This window comes from Rattus norvegicus, chromosome 3, assembly GCF_036323735.1.
Source record: "Rattus norvegicus strain BN/NHsdMcwi chromosome 3, GRCr8, whole genome shotgun sequence".
In the NCBI taxonomy this organism is placed as follows: Eukaryota; Metazoa; Chordata; class Mammalia; order Rodentia; family Muridae; genus Rattus; species Rattus norvegicus.
In genome coordinates, this window is record NC_086021.1 from 77,273,990 (window position 1) to 77,292,487 (window position 18,498).

At 46.1% G+C, this 18,498-nt stretch overlaps 1 protein-coding gene across 2 annotated transcripts in view; it reads left to right on the forward strand.

Annotated features, from left to right (window-relative positions):
- Positions 1–18,498, forward strand: part of Rapgef4 (Rap guanine nucleotide exchange factor 4) — a 292,910-nt gene that overhangs the window by 56,966 nt on the left and 217,446 nt on the right. For both annotated transcript variants that reach the window (XM_039104344.2, NM_001100642.1), the window contains exons 2-3: positions 4,052–4,194; positions 7,358–7,446. In XM_039104344.2, the coding sequence (XP_038960272.1) occupies positions 4,052–4,194; positions 7,358–7,446 (232 nt within the window). The remainder of the gene's footprint in view (positions 1–4,051; positions 4,195–7,357; positions 7,447–18,498) is intronic.

Genomic DNA, 18,498 nt, shown 5'->3' on the forward strand with positions numbered 1-18,498 from the left:
CCACCCCAGCTCCCTCTCTTCCTCTCCCTCTCCCTTTCTCTCTCCCCCTCCCTCTCACATTCCTTGTCTGTCTGTCTGTCTGTCTGTCTGTCTGTCTGTCTCTGTCTGTCTGCTTGCTTGCCTGTCTCTATCTTACTATCATGTCCTCTTCAAGACAAGCCTTTTACTGCCCCCACTCTCCCAATAAACCTCTTACACTAGATCTGTTTACTGACATCACTTTTTAGTGTCATGCCTACCTTGGCATGGCCAGCCAAAGGTACCACCTTCCCAGCATTTATCCTATCAGGTTGGCTACTAAGCAGCAATCTGCCAACTCTGTGGCCTCTGCTTCTTGGTGACCAATGCTCAGCGATCAGAAGGATTGGAAAGATCTGCCAGGCCTTGGTTAAGGATAGCTATGAGCACACTGGCAGAGTCAAAGATCACAGCAGACAAAGGAAAATTTAGGCAACTGAGTTGAGGGAGGGATGTGTGTACTTGGGTATATATGTGCTCCTATGTATGTACCCATATGCCAGCTTGTGTATGTGTGTATACATAGGCATGCAGGTACATGTGTAGTGAATGAATCAGAAACTGGCAGAGGGGAGGAGTCAGGAGGATAGGAATCTCTAGGGAGAAAACTGAAATGACAACAGCAAGCTTTACAGACACTTTTTTTTTGTTAGCACTTTGCTAACAGTGCTGCTATAGTTCTATAGTTACAAAAAGAGAAATGAGGAGTGCTTGCACACACACACACATATATACACACACATATAACACACATACACACACACATATATATATGCATACACACACATATATACACACACACATACACCTACACACATATATACACATACACACACATACACATACACATATAAATACACACATATACATACTCACATATATACACATACACACACATGCATGCACACACACACACACACACACACAGACACTTTGGGGTTTTTAAAACAATGCACTATTGAGATCATCTTGCTAGAATTTTACCCATAGTGACACCTCTTTCTTTTCTGAATTCCTTTCCTCTTGATTGGGAATTGTTGTATGTGCACCGATGCCCATCACTCTGGGCACACAAATCCTGGTCTTTGTGGCACCAGATAGCTTTCCTTACTTCCTTAGAAAATATATGCAGACCGAGTGAACTGTCATCAATTCCTTCTTTCTGAATGTCATTGACATTGTCGGAAGAACTTGCAGTTAGGACAGAGTACACAGTGTTCTAGAGTGGTTAATGACTGTGTAATTAAGACAATAACCTGAGAAGTGGCAAACATCTTGCGTCTCAAAGACCTTTGACACCCCTACATCATCACTGGTATTATAAATACTCACGATTGCAGCACACTGATTTGTGTGTCTAAATGTTTGTGAGTGTAAAATGGGATCCATTGCTTTCTCTAATAGGCCGTGGTGATCAAAATTTTCCATTGGTGTCAAAACTTCTTGAAAAGCTAAGTGTTAGAGAGACTGAGATCATTAAGTGTGGATTGTTTAAGATCTTATCGTTCTAATAGGAAAGAATATACGTGTCTAAAGATTGCACAAAAGTCACACAAGTATGCTAAGTATTTCTCAAGCTTAGTATTCATTGCTTTCTTTAGACACTTGTGTGTGTATGTGTGTGTGTGTGTGTGTTTGTTACATTTATGTGCACATGCATGCCTGTGTGTGTGTGGAGGCCAGAGGCCAGCACTCAGTGTCTTCCTCTGTCATTGTCTACCCTAAGTTTTGAGACAGGGTCTCTCACTGGATGTGGATCTCACCTTATCCACAGACCATTCCCTCAGCCCCTCATTAGATGCGTTTAAAGGCCATGGTGACTAATGATCATATCGACGAGGGTACTGCTGCTGCTGCTACTGGCTTCTGTAGCCTTCTGTACTTTATAAAGGCCACATGAGTTATTTTAGCTTTGGCCATTACTCATCAAGGGAGAAATATATATATATATATATATATATATATATATATATGTATTACATTAACTTCTTGTTGAGATGGAGATTCAAACTGAGCTACAAAGTCATTTTTAGTTCAAGTGTGTTTAACTAGCCTTCTGCCCAATGTTCTGAAACACATACACTAATCCTCAGGAGACATTTGAGATGGAAACAGTGGGACTAGCAGAGCTGGCACAGGGACCAGCGTGTGTGAGGGTCTGGGTCAGAGGTGGCAGAGTGGCAAGCATACATGAGACTCCGGGTCTGCTCTCCAGTGCTGCATAAACATACACTCACACAAACACCCAGACACAGAAAAAGACACAAAACAAATAAATGTAACATAATTCTTTTAAATTAAAAAAATATCATTTTTTACTCTTTGGGGAACTTAAATGTTTAACCACGGGCGACGTCACAGAGACCTTTGTGTTAGGACTGCATGAAACCATTGATCCTTTGTGACTTAAAGTCTGGGTTTGAACCGTGCTGATCTGGCTTCCTTTGAACCTCATGGAGGTACAATTTTCTTCTTCTGCTTTTGAGTGTTCAGTTTCTCCTATGTAGTTTCAGGCCGACCATCTACAGCTGCCCTGGTCTGCCTTCCTAATAAAGGATGTCCCAGGGGCGGAGGGACAAACAGGGATTTTGCTTTCCTTTGGGAGGGAAGAGGGACCCTCATCTCTTCTAATTTTCCCACCAGCTCAGTCTCGTTTTTAGTTACTGGCCTTGCAATTTCTCCTGGGGTAATTTCCATCCTTGCCTTGCTTTGGGCAGTCCCAGGCCTCCTATGGCAGTGCTCTGACCTCCTATAGGTGCTGACCGTGTTGCATATGCCCAGCTGGGCTGGATGCCGTCCGAGGGACACCATGTTGTTCTTGTTGTACTGAAAGTGTTTCCCTCCAGTTCACATAGAGTCTTTGGGTAGCAATTTGTTCGATCTTGAAGTTCTAGCGACATTTTTAAGCCCTGAGCCTCAAGGCCTTTGCTTCTGATAGTTTGGGAGGCCACCATAAGTGGTGGATGGAGAGGGGTCCTGATACAATGGTGCTGTGTTGCTATAATAAAATATCACAGACTGGGAAGTTTATAAAGAAAAAAAAATGTCTGTCATGGTTCTGGAGTCTGGGCGATCCATTAGAAGATGGGGAAATCATACTTGCAGGGCCTTCTTGCTGCGGAAGCCATGGTGGGCAAAAAGAAGACAAAAAGTATTGTCTATGCAAAAGCCAAAGAGAAAGGCCTGGAGAGGGAGGAGAGGCATCACACTCATCCTTTTATTAGGGACTTGTTTCTGTGACAGCAGTATGGTCCTTCATGAGGGCACAACAGTCAGGGCCCGATAACATTTTAAAGTTCTCAACATGGCTACCTTGAAGCCTTAGAGCAAACCACCGCAATACTGAGGCCTATGGGTCCCCTGGCAGTCCGTCATCCCGGGAGCTGGGCACTGTATATCCCAGGTTTCCTTCTTCTACAGGAAGTTCCACCCACACCTTTTCTGTGGGAATTATCTGAGAGGCTAGCCAGGACCACAGACAGTTTCTCTGAATTTAGTGTTCTTGACTCTGAGCAAACCTGCCCTAGACATTTGTAATAGTTAGAACTTAAGATGGACAGAGGCTCCGAGAGAAAGAGAGAGATGGAGACGGAGACAGACAGACAGACAGACAGACAAACAGACAGACAGACCCATGATGGGGACAGCTGGACCAATATTTGGAATGGAACACTTGGGATAGCCAACTATTCACAGCACAGGCCTGTAGTCCAGCACTTGGGAGGTAGAGGGAGGCGGTTCAAAATCATCCCGAGGGGGGGGGGGGTTGGGGATTTAGCTCAGCGGAAGAGCGCTTGCCTAGCGAGCGCAAGGCCCTGAGTTCGGTCCCCAGCTCCGGAAAAAGAAAAAAAAAAAAAAAAAAAAAGAGAAAGAAGACAAAGTCATCCCGGGCCACATTCTAAGTCCCAGGCTGTCCCAGACTACTGGCGACTGTGTCTCGTGGTAGATGTTTGTCCAGCTGTAATGAGTTCCGCCTTGCGACCCGTTTCTCACTAAGACCTGACAGGTTCTGTGCCCTTTCTCCCCACTGCAGGCCGTTGGAGCGATCTAGTGAAGATGTGGACATAATTTTCACGCGGCTGAAAGGAGTTAAAGCTTTTGAGAGATTTCACCCAAACCTCCTTCGTCAGATTTGTTTATGCAGTTACTATGAGAACCTGGAGAAAGGAATCACACGTAAGGCCCGTGACTCCCGTGGTGTGTGCTTGGGTGTGGCTTGTGTTCCTCTGGGACTATCCTGTGGGGACAGAGAGCATCGGCAGAGTCTGGTGCCAGATATTTGGGCTTCCAAGTGAGCTGACCCTCTCTCTCTCTCCTGTATTTATTTTGCTCCTCAGTCTTTGATGACCCACCCCCCACCCCCAAACTCAGGGCAGCAACTCACTTTCTAGATGGGTCTGGAAGGACGGACTGACACACTCATTTAGCGGTATCCTTAGAGATCCAAATAATTATCATCTTTAATCCAGGAAAGAGGTGACTACTGAGCTATTAACAAGTTTTCTTGCCTATGCTGTTAGCTATGTTTTGAACGGACCTTGGTTATAAATAGTATTTATTTTAGGTGTGAATCGGGGCAGCAAGAACAAAATGATAGGTCAGAAGCTGCCGTTATAAAGTGCTTTCCTTTTCACTAAGAAAGCAGCGGCTCCCCGTGTCTGGGTATATTTTATTCTGCAGTAACAGAATACTTCCACCCAACTTCCTTGAATAGCCAGTGGCTCATTCAGGAAGGAAAGAGGTAAAAATCCAATTCCTCACATATGAAAGCACTGAGGTGAGATGATTCGTGGTTGGTGGTGAAGTCTGTGGTCCCCTCAGCCTCCCCATGCACCTCAGGGCTTGACCTGTGTCTCGGGCAGCTGCAGCACGTGGAGGCATTCTGTGTCCACAGCAGAAATCCTCCCTGAAGGACTGTTCCCTCTCAGTTCCCCAACAGACTTCCTGCGCTGAGTCACTGGCCAGAGTTGTACCCCATGGCTAAAGTCTAGACCAATCAATCCCTGGCAAGGCTGATGAAGTGCCCTGGATTGACTAAAGCAACTTTCGCCATGCCAGCGAGGCGAGGGCTGGAACTTTTGGACCAGGCCTGTGGATAAGGGTGTGAACTTGCATAAAATCTGGCTTGGTTGAGTACAAGCTCATGTGTGTGTGCTCTGGGTGGGATCATTATAGAAAAGGTAGGAAATTAACCACCTGTCATGTAGGTGGAAAGTACACAGGTAGGAAAGTCACCTGTCATGCCCAGGCCTAGAGATGACTAATAATATTTAGTATGTATCTGTTGAAATGTTTTCCCAGGTCCACACACACAAATGGTCACGTTTCTGGTTTTAAAAGTTTCTCTAAACAGGGACAGGAGAGATGGCTCAGTGGAAGGTTAAGTGGCTTTTTGGAAGGTTAAGTTTCCCAGGATCCATTTGGGGCAACTCACACAATCATCTAATTCCAGCTACTGAGGCTCTGAGATTCTCTCCTGACCTCTGCAGACATGTGTGTGCATGCATGTGCACACACAGTCATCCATTCACACACACACACACACACACACAGACAGAGAGAGAAAGAGAGAGAGAGAGAGAGAGAGAGAGAGAGAGAGAGAGAGAAACACACAAATAAATAATAAAATAAATCTTTAAACATTCTCTATGTGTTTCAAACCAGCTACTGATGTCAGAAAATTCATTTTGGGAGGATGCTTTTGTTTCTTAAAGCCATTTTGAAGCAAATATTGCATAGCATGTAATGGAAATTGGATCACATTGCAGCTCTAAGCATGTTGCAGAGGCTGAGAGCCGATGTCACTGGAAAGGCCAGTGTGACTGTGTCACCATCCTCTTACTCCGTCTCTGTCCTGGCTGAATGCCCTCCCTGTCCCTGTTCTCCACAACACGGCCCGCATGGGCTCAGAGCATACCTTCGCCTCTGGTCCCCAGAAGCTGTGTCCTAGGTATTGCCAGGCCTTGGCTCACCTTCTAAGCTGGACTTTGATTTTTCAGCAAGCCATTTGCTTGATCTTTGATTATAAACATTAAATAAAGAAAAAACAAAACAAAACAAACCATTCCATGTGGTTCCTTAGCCAACCATAGAGTTGGTTTGTATGAAATATTGGAGCAAGAGTTTCAGAGACTGATTTTTTTCTCTCTTTTTAAAATAAAAGATTTATTTTATTTTTATTCCCCTCTCTCTCTCTCTCTCTCTCTCTCTCTCTCTCTCTCTCTCTGTGTGTGTGTGTGTGTGTGTGTGTGTGTACTTACGTGTGTGTGTCTGTGTGAATGTCTGCTACACGAGTGCCAGTGTGCACTGAGGTCAGAGGAGGGTGTTGCATGTCCTGGAGCTGGAGTTTTGGTAGTTCTCAAACTAGGGAGCTGGGAATCGTACTCATCCTCTGGAAGAGCAGGAGGTGTTAGCTGCAGAGCCGTCTCTCCAGCCCTACAGATGACTTATCAAAGTCTACTATTAGCATAACACAGAAGCTAGTGTTTGTCCTGAAGATCTAAATGGTTTCTGAGATTACAAACTCAGAGACAATGCAGGTTCAGAAACATCTGGTGCGGATTATGACCAAGTGCCTAAGTGCAGTGGATTCAAAAAACAAACAAGAAAACTGATGGCTTGGTCTTCATAATCTTTATAAACAAAGAAAAAAGAAGCCATCCCTTGGTTTGTTGAAAAGGAAACATCCATTCATTTATCTACTAACTTTTTACTTCCTGACAAAGTCTTATGTCTCTTGGGCTGGCCACAGATTCATGGTCCTCTCACCTCAGCCTGAGCGCTTGCACTGTGGATGAACCACATGGTGGTTTTCGATGTAGACCTGTGAAGTTGGGCAAATCCAATAAGACTTTCTCCTGTTTAGAGCCATAGTTTTCCAAGAATCCCAGCACAATGAAGTGTATTTAAATGAGGTACACAGGATATTAGTGAATTAAGACAGTCAAAGTTTTGTGTGGCTCTGGCTCTCCTAGAACTATCTATGTAAACCAGACTGGCCTCAGACTCACAGAGATCCACCTGCTTCCGTCTCCCCAGGGCTGTGTTTAAACCCTGGAGTTACTATGTTGACCAACAGCTCTTACTGCAGTCAGCGTGATCAATTATTGTAGATGGGTGTCTGGGAGCACTCTGATGATGGGTATCTGCTTCTTAGAATGTTGGATTTATAGGATAAGCTTTGTGACTGGATGACCTCGAGGAAAGCCATGTTGTATTCTTGTCAGAACAGATCAAGGAAGGGTGAAAATAAGCCATGCTTGCGATGCCAGTGAGGATCTATCAGGTCACCGCCCTCAAACCTGTGCCTGGTGTGCTTACCTCACTGTCTCTCTTTCAGTGTTTCGACAAGGGGACATTGGAACCAACTGGTATGCTGTCCTAGCTGGGTCTTTGGATGTTAAAGTGTCTGAGACCAGCAGTCACCAGGTAATCTACCCTGTCATTAAAAAAAGAAAAACATGTGTGGGGTGTGTAGCTCAGGGGTAAGGTGCTTGCCTAGCATGTGTGAGGCCACAGGTTCAATACCCAGCACCTTATCACATGCAAAAAAAAGGGCCAGAGTGTTTTATTACTGTTGTTTTTAGTAAACATTTGTTTACTGTTGTTTTTAGTAACATTTATTTTTTGAGACTTTCATATGTGAGTACTGTGTACTGTATTCACACAATTTTCCAGCCCTCCCTCTCCTGCTCCAACTCCTTGTGCCCGCCCAGCTCCCTCTCAAATTCATGATCTCATCTACCATGTTATTAAAAAAAAGACAACCACGTTTTCAAATCTACTTCCCCACAGTTAGTGCCCATTGAATTCCTTTGTTTAGTCATGTCACAAACATGCGCTGGGAGTCTTGGGTGACGTGAGCTCGATGTGAAGGGTTGGAACATTCAGTACAGGAACACGCTGGCTCCCTCAGGAGCTGCCTGCCTCTTGGGAAGAGCAAACAGTTCCAATGCAGCATGATAGACTGTTTTCATCGGCGCTGTACCAGGTGAGTGTGAGCGCTGGGAAGGGCGTCTCTTACTCCTCTCTGGGAGCCTTTCTCCACATGGCTTGGTGACTTTTCCTCATATTAGAAGTTGTGCCTATAAGCCTCCTGGGAGCTCCAGAGGTGCAGGGAAACGTGGCTGACAGGGACACCCTCAAATCCTATTCTCTCCACAGCTGGATGTGGTGGCATGTACCTTTAGTCCTAGCACTTCAGAGGGAGAGGCAGGCTGGATCTCTGAGTTTGAGGCCAGCCTGTTCTACAGGGTGAGTTCTAGGACAGACAGGACTACACAGAGGAATCTTGTCTGGAAAAGCCCAAAGCAAAAATCAAAACAAAACCACTGCCCCCAAACAGCCAATTCAACAAAACACACACCAAAACAAACAACAATAAAGCACACACAAAGAACCCCTCCTGCCTCAGCTAGGGAGGCAGCTCAGTCAGTGCCTGATGCTTAAACTCGAGGACCAGAGTTCAGAGCCCCAACGTCCACACAGCAGCCTGCTTGTAGTGGAATATACTAAAATCCCCGCCCGGGGCTTCTACCCTTCCTTTGGTTATGGAGTTCCCGGGTGAAAAACACACTCACAGTCTTCATGTTTTTCATAAGCTTTAAGCAGCACAGTAGCAGGGTAGCTGGCTATTTGGGGGCCATACATAATAGAAAATATTAAATCCTGGCCTGGGGTCTCACCCCGCCTTTGGTTGTTCAGTTCCTGGATGAAAGACACACACACACACACAGCCTTTGTAGATTGAATATGCCTTAAGCTGTATGATAGCTGCTAGAATCTACTTTTCAATCAGTAACTCCAAGTTATTACTATTTACTGTGTTCTATCCGGGCTGCCCTTGGCTCCAATTGAGTGACCCCCAGGGCCACGTTTTTATGGCTCAGCTGACCCATGGCAGCTTCTCTTTTCTCCTATCCTGCACACCCCTCCTTTATTCCATGGTGGCTTCTTCCTCTTCCCCTTCTGGTCCTCTCTCCCTAAGCCCAAGAAACCTCAACCCCTCCTGTGTCTCTTCTGCCCAGCGATTGGCTGTCGGAATCTTTATCAATCACAATTAACTGGGGGCAGGGTCACTCATGTCTTACTTGTGGATTCTCTCGCCTTTGAGGTAACCAGTCTTGGGGGCCCCAAATTAGCATTAGAACACAAGCAGCACTAGGCCAACCCACTACATCTGCTGTAGCTGCAGAATCTGTAGTCAGGGTTCTCAGAGCGAGAAGAGACAAGCAAATCACTAGAGCTCACTGGCCAGTGAGTTGATGAGTTCCAGATTCAGTGAGAGACTGAAGGATGAGGTGGAGAGCAATTGAGGAAGACTCCCAACAGCGAGCGCCTCTGGCCTCCACAAAAGAGCACATCACATGCATGCATGGACACGTGAACACTAAATGCGTAAAAGACAGTTTCTGAGTATGTATGTATGTATGTATGTATGTATGTATGAATGTATGTATTATTTAATATATGTGAGTACACTGTTGTTGTCTTCAGACGCACCAGAAGAGGGCATCAGATCCCATTGCAGATAGTTGTGAGACACCATGTGGTTGTTGGGAATTGAACTCAGGACCTCTGGAAGAGCAGTCAGTGCTCTTAACTGCTGAGCCATCTCTCTAGCCCTCTGAACTCTTTTTGGCAGCAAATTTCAAATGGAAAGATATTTGTGATTCTAAATTTGAGATTTACATTTTGTAGGGATGTATGGGCAATTACTTTTTAGTGTGTGTGTGTGTGTGTGTGTGTGTGTGTGTGTGTGTGTGTGTGTGTGTGTTGCCTGTGTGTAAGCCTGTGTACCACATGCATGCCTGGTGCTGGAGGAGGTTAGAATTAGGTATTAGATCCCCTAGAATTGGAGTTATGGGTGGTCATGAGCCACCATGTGGGTGATGGGAACTGAACCTGGGTCCTCTGAAAGAGCAGTCAGTGGTCTTCACTGCTGAGCTATCTCCTTAACCACAGTCACCCTCTTAAAACTTTAGAGGCATTATAAAGATTGTTGGTGGAGCGGAACTTGGAACATAGTTGGTTTCCTGTGTTAGGCCCAGTGCTGTGGATGTCAACGGACCACTTTGGTGACCAAGTCACTTTTGTCCCACAGGTACTTTTCCTGTGTGGCAGTGTGCAGATAGTTCACCAGACATGGCCTACAGCTCCTGCTTCCCAGTTGTGGTGAATCATCTCCTCTTCTCTCTCATGACTGGTTTACCTTGGATGTCAGAAAAGACTCTGATTTTTTACCAGCTGCCTCAGTTTCCCAGTGGGTCTGAAAACAGCCTCCCTCCTTTGCATAGTCATCCCTAGTAGACAGTCTTCTAGGCACTCAACAGGTCTTGCTTTGACTCTTTGAACCCTCATATGACCCATGGGTTAGGTCATATTCCTGGTCTCTCTTTACAGACGAGGAAACTATGCCCCGTTCCCGGCCCTGAAGAGTTAAATAGCTTAGGCTTAGGGCTGTGTTAGGTTAAGAGAGTAAGGGAGCTAGGATTCCCACACAGGCAGTCCAGCGCCTAGTCACATGCCCTAAATCACTGCGCTGTGTGGTCTCACTGAACCACCAAGAGGGCTAGGAACGTAGCTCAGGGGTAGAGAGTGCCTCGCTTGCAGGAAGCCCCTGGGTTTGATTCCCAGTACCATACGAACTGTAGTGGTGTGCAAAATTCTAGGTGGAGGTAAGAGGACGAGGAGTTCATGGTCATGCAGAGGCACATGGAGAGTTGGGGCCGGCTTGAGCTACAGGAGACTATTTCAAAATAAGTAGAAGGAAAAGAAAACAAGATGATAAATATTATCTTCTATACACATGCACACATGCATACATGCATGCACACAAGCACTGCACACACACAAGTGCATACACTCACTAAAGCACGCACAAAAGCATGCACGAAAGCATGCACGAAAGCATGTGCACACTGTTGTCATTCTGTTGTTCTGACGGGCACTCCTGGTGTCTCTGCTTAGAGCTTCTTGGTACTCATTCCACCTAAGAGTCTTCTGCACAGACGTGCCCCAGGGAGGACCTTGAGCAGGGTCATTTGCTGGGCCTTCTTGCTCTTGAATTGACCCTGAGTAAGAAAGGAGAGAAGCCAATTGGGAGATGGGAGGAAAGAAAAAAGTGAGGGTTAAGGAGAGAGAAGAGGGAAGACAGCGTAGCCATGCCCAAGGATCAGGAACTGCAGCAGTGACGGTAGCACAGTCGCTGCCTGCTATGGTGGGAGACTTTGTTGGGGATAAAGTAAGAGTGGTCAGGGACTTCAGGAATATTCCCTGAGCCAATGGGATAGCACCATGAGGTTCGAGCTGGGGAGAGCTGATTGGTTCTGGGCTTTGACACTTCAACTTAATATAATTTAATTGTAGGTTTTTAATCTGTAATTTTGATCATAAACCTCACGCAGAAAACTCTTCTAAGCCAGGCTTGGTCTCCTAGTCTCCAAAATTGTGAGGAATTATTAGCTTTATACTGGTGTTGGCTTACTGTCTCCTTCACATACTCCCTCCTATAAAGCTTGATCAGTTTCTGGATTTATTCTAGTCATTAGAATGCAAGAAGAAAGGGACATTAGCTCTGCCTGTTCTAGAAGGTACCCGAGGCAGATGGGGGCCAGGCTCTCAAGAAGCTCACAGTCCCAGCTTCCGGACAGGAAGAGGCTAAGGAGAGAGAGCAAGATGGCTGACCCTCCTCCCACCAGTCTTCCTGAAAAGTAGAAGGGGAAACCCCGGTTTACATGGCTGACTGTGTGGTGGGCAGTGGGCCTCTGCCTGATCGCGATGGGGACCAATCAGCCTGACTGCTTAGCTTAGGAGAAGAGTACCCTTTGTAAGAGAAAAAGAAGTAAATGGAAATAAGAGGAGAGAGGGGAAGAAGAGAGGAGACAAAGAGAGATTGATTTTTTTGGTTTACGGTGCTTGGTAAACCTGAGCTCCTGGGGCAGCTGTCGGAGTTGGGTAGACGTAATGTTGACAATATGTTTTTGAAGCCGGAAACTCTCTTTCTTCTGTGGGAACACCAAGGGAAACGGACTTGTTCTTAAGACCACCAGCTAATTGGGACGAGGCCCACCTACTCTGGGAAGGGTGATATGCCTTCTTTAAAGTTTATGGGAAGCAAGATGACTCAGCAGGTAAAAATACTCATGCAAAGCCGGGAGACCTAAGTTAGACCTCTGGGACGTATGCAAAAGGAGGAAGGATGGAATGGACTCTACAGAGTTGACCTCTGACCTCCACATGTGTCCCGTGGCATGTGTGCATCATCCCCCCCATAATAAATAAAAATGAATAAATTTAAGTTTTATTCACCATAACAGTAATCCCATCCAAAAACCCTTTATAACAACATCTAGTATTTATTTAGCCAAACAATTGACCACCAGGTTGGCCTAGAAAATCCATCAAACCACTCACTATGCCCCTTATGCCTGTGCATAGCGACTGGCTTCGTCTTTAGGCGTTTATATGGTAGTACACTCATAGGCTTGGATATGAGGCTCCGTGACAGTGGTTCTAATCCTCCGGGGCCACACAGATGCATGTCAACTAGACTTAAATTTAGGTCTGATATCGTTCGAAGTTTGCATTCTTCCTGTTGCCCATACATGAGAAAGGGTAGGCAGCAAGCTGAGGGTAGGAAGTGAGGAAAGAGAAAAAAGAGCTACAAGAGATTGAAGGTGAATTGGGAGAGGATCGAGAAGAGCTGTGCTCAGGGTCCAGTCATTGGAGAGGAGATGCTAGCCTGCATCTCCATTTTCTTCTCTGAGACCCTCTGTCTGTCTTCTTACCAAGTCAGAAGGGATACAGTGACAAGTTCCCAAATGCACCCCAGTTTTACTCCTTTCTGGGGGCAGTATGTGCTTTCTGGACAAAACAGTGAGCAAAAAGCCAAGAAGGGCTTCTGGCGCTGGGGCGCCGCCTATAGGCGGCTGCGCACTGAGCATCCTACGAGCATCGCAGTGGCCACGCCCTGAGCATGCCTCGGGATCTCTTGCGAGCTCTGATGAGACTCATTTTATCCCACTGATGTGCTCATGCTGGTCAAGTGGGGCAGCCAGTTCCTTGTGACTTTGGGGCTTCCGTCCTCGACCATAATGGGTGCCTGAAGGCTGGGAAGAGGGAAGGATAGAAATGAGGCCAGCTGGATCACAGTTGTGGGGAGAAGCAATTCCCTGTGGGGCTCCTCTCGCTTGTCTTCTGCCCGTGACACCAGCTCAGAGCCTCAGGCCTTCCCCAACACAGTGGCCCACTCATTCTTGACCGCCTCTTAGATCTAGCGATGTAGAGTTGAACCAGTGCGACCCTCCATTCCACAGCACACCCAAGGTGGAGCAGGATAGACAAGGGAAGAAAACTGAGGTGAGGACAGCAGGTTACAGGGTGGAGGCGAGGTTGTTAGGAGGGATGTTGGTGTGTCCTGTGGGCAGCTGGGAGAAAGGGAGGATCCTGACTCTCATGGAGGACTGGGTGGTGGTGCGCCTGAAGGGACAGGCCCAGGTACTGACACAGTGTTTCTTACGCTACACATTTATTGGGTTGTATTGACTTGATACATGTTGCCTTTATTTCGATACTTTTTTCTTTTTCTGAAAAAGTTACCCTATTTTATGTGTCCATAGGGAGTTAAGAATGCATATATTCATATTCTGTTTGCCTCATAAACTCCGATAACCTTCTGACCATTCTAAATGGAGCTTAGGAACACTGCATGCGTGTGTGTGGTGTGTGTGTGTGTGTGTGTGTGTGTGTGTGTGTGTGTGTGTGTGTATGGTGTGTGTATGGTTGGTGTGGATGACTTTTTTTTTTTTAAACTCTTTGGGTCCTAGGATATAATCGCTTTTCTTTTCTTTTTTTTTTAAGTAAAGTAAATGCAACATACTTTTTTTAAAAAAGAAAATTGATAAAGGCAAGGTATTACTATTCTCAATTCTCTGGGAAGCGACAAGACTAGGTTTCTTTGCTTATCTGAATCATTGTTGTCCTACACTGAAGTCGGGGAATCTGTGGAGAAGCTCGGGACAGGGGTCGAGGTTCTGGAGACAGTGGCTCTAGAGCGAGGGGTGGGCTTCCAGGATGCCGCCAAGCTGGGAGGCCCGGCATGCTACCACTTGCTCAGAAGATGCTAAGCTGCCTACCTACAACTAGTGCTCCGACTTCTACAGGGTGGGGCTTGAAGAATTACAATCGCCTTTCACTGGTGATGTTCCCCACACAAGCAGTAGGACCCCTCATTGTTCACAGAGCCTGTCCCAACAGTGGCTTGAGCCCACCCATAAGTTGGCCCATGTGTGCTGTGTCATGACTGTCCACAGAGAAGTTATGGTCTCCTTAGGACGACAGAGCGGGAAGCTGAAGAGCTAAGGCCACTGGGATCCCCTGTCACCCTGCATAGCCATCATCAGAGTTTGTCAACATGTGTGTCCTTTAGGGGTATTCAAAGGCTTCTCCCCGGTGTCCAGGGGAGCTAGGGCCAATAATCATTCATTATTGCCCACTGCATCACTGATGCCTAAGACTGCAGTAAAGAGAGCCACTGACTGCACATTGCAGAACAGTATGACAATGCTTCAGGGAGTGAGTGGGCCTGTCAGCTTCAGGCCTGTGCTGTGTGGTGAAGTAGGGGCCCACTGGGCTTCAAGTTTAGGGATGGCTAACTCCCCAGCACAGGGCTTGGTCCCACTGTCAGCTTAGCAGCCAGAGTTGGTGAGCATGGGGGTGGCCGGCAGGGAGGGAAAGGCAGAGACAGCTGCTGACCACATCGCTCTGTCTTTAAATGACAGAAATCCTGCTGAGAGCTGCATAGCTCCTTTCTCAATCGGTTTTACATTCTTCCTGCTCCTGATGGACCCCAGAGCCACACCCTGCTTATGGAGCCTCAATTTCTGGGCAGCTGAGTCCCCGAAGCTGGAGGCCTTCCCCAAGGAGCTGGTGCCCTTGTTCCCGTTCCTAGCTGCTCAGATGGCCATCCTGCCTTGGCCATTCTTTCTGCTGTCTTACGGAACTTTGACCAACAGGGGGCATGCCTACAGGCCACATCCATGTCTCATAGAGCCCCAACACGGCATACATACTCATTCTACTTGGCAATGGGGATCATGTTAAGGAGATCTCCCCAGTTCCCCAGTGACACTTTGTCTGTACCTCCAGGGACATCCTAACCGACAGCAATACAAACCAATAATAAACCAATACTAGATCTACCTACTACATTAGACAACAGCACCCAACTCGTGTGTGTGTGTGTGTGTGTGTGTGTGTGTGTGTGTGTGTATTTGTACACGACCTTGTTTTTCCCTGTAGATTTTATACGTGAGGAGAATTGTGGTATAATAAATATCTAAATCTTAGAAACATTTTCAGCTAATCTGGAAACCTAAACTAAGGGAAATTTCTAATCACAATAATTCCTAAAGACTGACAGAGTTTCATGTTTCAAAGTAGAGAACAGTGTTTTATGACGTCATTAAGGTCTCTGCACCTCTGTAACTGATGCTTACTCACTGTTATTTTTTTATTTTTTTGGTTCTTTTTTTTCCGGAGCTGGGGACCGAACCCAGGGCCTTGCGCTTCCTAGGCAAGCGCTCTACCACTGAGCTAAATCCCCAACCCTGTTATTTTTATTTGATACAAACACAGCAGCTTGGTTGGGTATGGCTATACGCACTTGGATACACTGTGAACTGGGGCTAGTGGGTCCTGCATTAATGATTCCATGTATATAAGGCGCTTAGTACAAAGCTTTGGGTGAGCAGGGTCCCTGTGAGCTTTGGGTGAGCAGGGTCCCTGGGTTTCCTGGTCACTAATCAAAACTCCGTTGCCTAGAATGGAGATCTGTTGGCTCCTGCAATGCCAGCATTGGTCACAAGAGGGCAGTGTTAGAACATGAAAACCAGGAAATGCATCCCAGTACTTGAAACTGCAGGAGTTTATACATTTTGTTCAGCCATTTCCCTGAAGCAGAGATTCTGGGCTGTACTTGGCCTTGGTCTTCACTTCATCCCACCCCCTCATCTGTCATTGTGCCATTATCTGGCGATTTTTACTCTGATTTTAGAAAAAAAGACCTCTTGCTGTTTTTCTCTCTAAGGTCAAATAGAAAACCTTTAGTCCTCCCTGCCTTTGCTTTTACAACAGATGATTTTGTACGTTGCATTTTTGTTTATCCAATTTGAAGCACAGCTTCCCCCCACCCCAGTGTCTTTCCCTCCTTCCCTCACCCTCCCCACTTCCTCTCCCTGATTCACTCGACCGCTCGCTCTGTTCACTTTGCTTTCAGTGACATCACTGTTTTTTTTTTTGTTTTTTTTTTTTTTGTTTTTTTTTTTTTTTTTTTTTTTTTGGCAGACATTGCTTGAGCACATTTCTGAACAGTTTTATGAAGCTCAGAAAACTCGGAAGGTGCCAGGCTGGCTGCACTTGGCGGCATCCCTGACTCCTGGCCGTGACCCAGCTACTCATTAGGAACAGATTTTTTTAATTGACTTAGCGTTCTACACAACTCACCCTACATTCAGCTTTGTTGTTAAGTATTCTTTGTCCAGGTGACACAGTGCTGGCCAGATAGGCTCTCTGCACTGGTTAGAAATGCCTGTGCCAGTCCATGTTCTGCAAGCCAGCCCCAGTCAGCTTGCCTAACGTCCATCAGCTGCCCAACAAGCGGGTACCAGGGACCTGCTCTAAAAGGAACTGGGCTCGTCATTGCCGCTTGCCAGAAAACACATTTGACTTAGAAGTATCTTGGCTTCCTGCTTGGCAGTAAATCCTTTTGACACACATACAGTTGGATGCCTTGACAGACTCTGAAATTGGGTTCCATTCAATTTGATTACTTAGAAGCGCTTAGAGGACTCAATAAATTTCAGGAGCAAATTCAAGCTCACAAAGCTAAATGCAAGAGCTTTGAAACCTAGTGGCAAGTGTAGTCTGAAAATGAACATTGTAGAAACATTTGCTTTGTAAGAATTTATGTTTGAGTCTATCTATGCACTTAAAGTTAGCCTAACACAAATGAGATTATCAATTCTTGACTCACTAACACAGAAATGAATGAACCCTGAATAACAGATCGGATAGCCTTTAAGGGAGAAGAGCCTCCTCCTCCTCCTCCTCCTCCTCTTCCTCCTCCTCCTCCTCCTTCCTCCCTCTCTCTCTCCTTCCTTCCTTCCCTCCTTCCCTCCCTCCCTCCCTCCCTCCCTCCCTCCCTCCCTCCCTCCCTCCCTCCCTTCTTTCTTTCTTTCTTTCTTTCTTTCTTTCTTTCTTTCTTTCTTTCTTTCTTTCTTTCTTTCTTTCTTTCACTGAGTCCAGGTCTTACTATATAGCCCTGGCTGGCCCGGAACTTACTGTATAGAAGACCAGGCTGGCCTCAAACTCAGAAATGCGCATACCCCTGCTTCCCGAGTGCTGGGATGAGACACATGAGCCACCACATCTGCCTAAGATCTGACACCTCTTCGAAATTACAGGATAATTTTTAGAATTTTCACAGGTTTATCACAGACAAAGCTCACATCTGTGGTATCTATCAAGTCACTCTGATGTCCCCCCCAGAACATTTGTGCAAGCTGCGTTTCAACGGAGCACGGTCTTACTGCTTGTGACATGTAACCCTGGCCTTCTTAACACCACCACCATTCTCAGTGTGCGCATGAACACATGTGAAATGGCACTGGTGAGAATGCCCGCTTCAAGATGTGAGGACCCCAGAATGCAGATGCACAAAGCAGATAAATTAAGGGGTGATTAGTCACAGTACAAAGGGATTCTTTGATTTGCAGTGGGATTGTCGGGAGGGTTTCTTTGAATGCAAGCTCCCCCAGAGGGCTCAAGTGTTTTGCAGATCATTCAAACCACTTGACATCCAGACTGGGGGGACAGAGAATCTTGGAATTTAAGTGTTGAAAGCCATCATTAGATGAGGCTTAATACAACACGACCATAGAGACTCTCTGTTGTTTAAATAACAGCAAAAGTATAATTTGCTGTTAGAAGTGGAGGAAACCTATACACGTGTGGCATTGTGACTGAGCTCGGAATGATAGTTTGTTTTCCTGGTGTTACTTTTATCTATTTAATTCTGGCAAGATGGCTCAGCCAGTGAAGGTGATTGCCACCAAGCCCGACGGCTTCAGTTCAAGTCCTGAAGCCCCACATGCTAGAAAGAGAGAACCAATTCCTATAAGTTCTCACACTGACCCTAACAGGCATGCTGTGGTGTATATATCACGGTTGCCCTGTGCCCCCAATAAATATGTGGTTAAAATGTGTTCTGCTATTAATCTTTTAAAAAACATTTATTTATTTAATATATGAGTGATCTATCTGCAGGTACACCTGCAGGCCAGAAGAGAGCATGAAGTCCCTTTATAGATAGATGGTCATGAACCACCATGTGGTTTCTGGGAATTGAACTCGGGACCTCTGGAAGAGCAGCCGTGCTCTAATGCCATCTCTCTAGCTGTTTTGTGCTATCACCACAGGCTT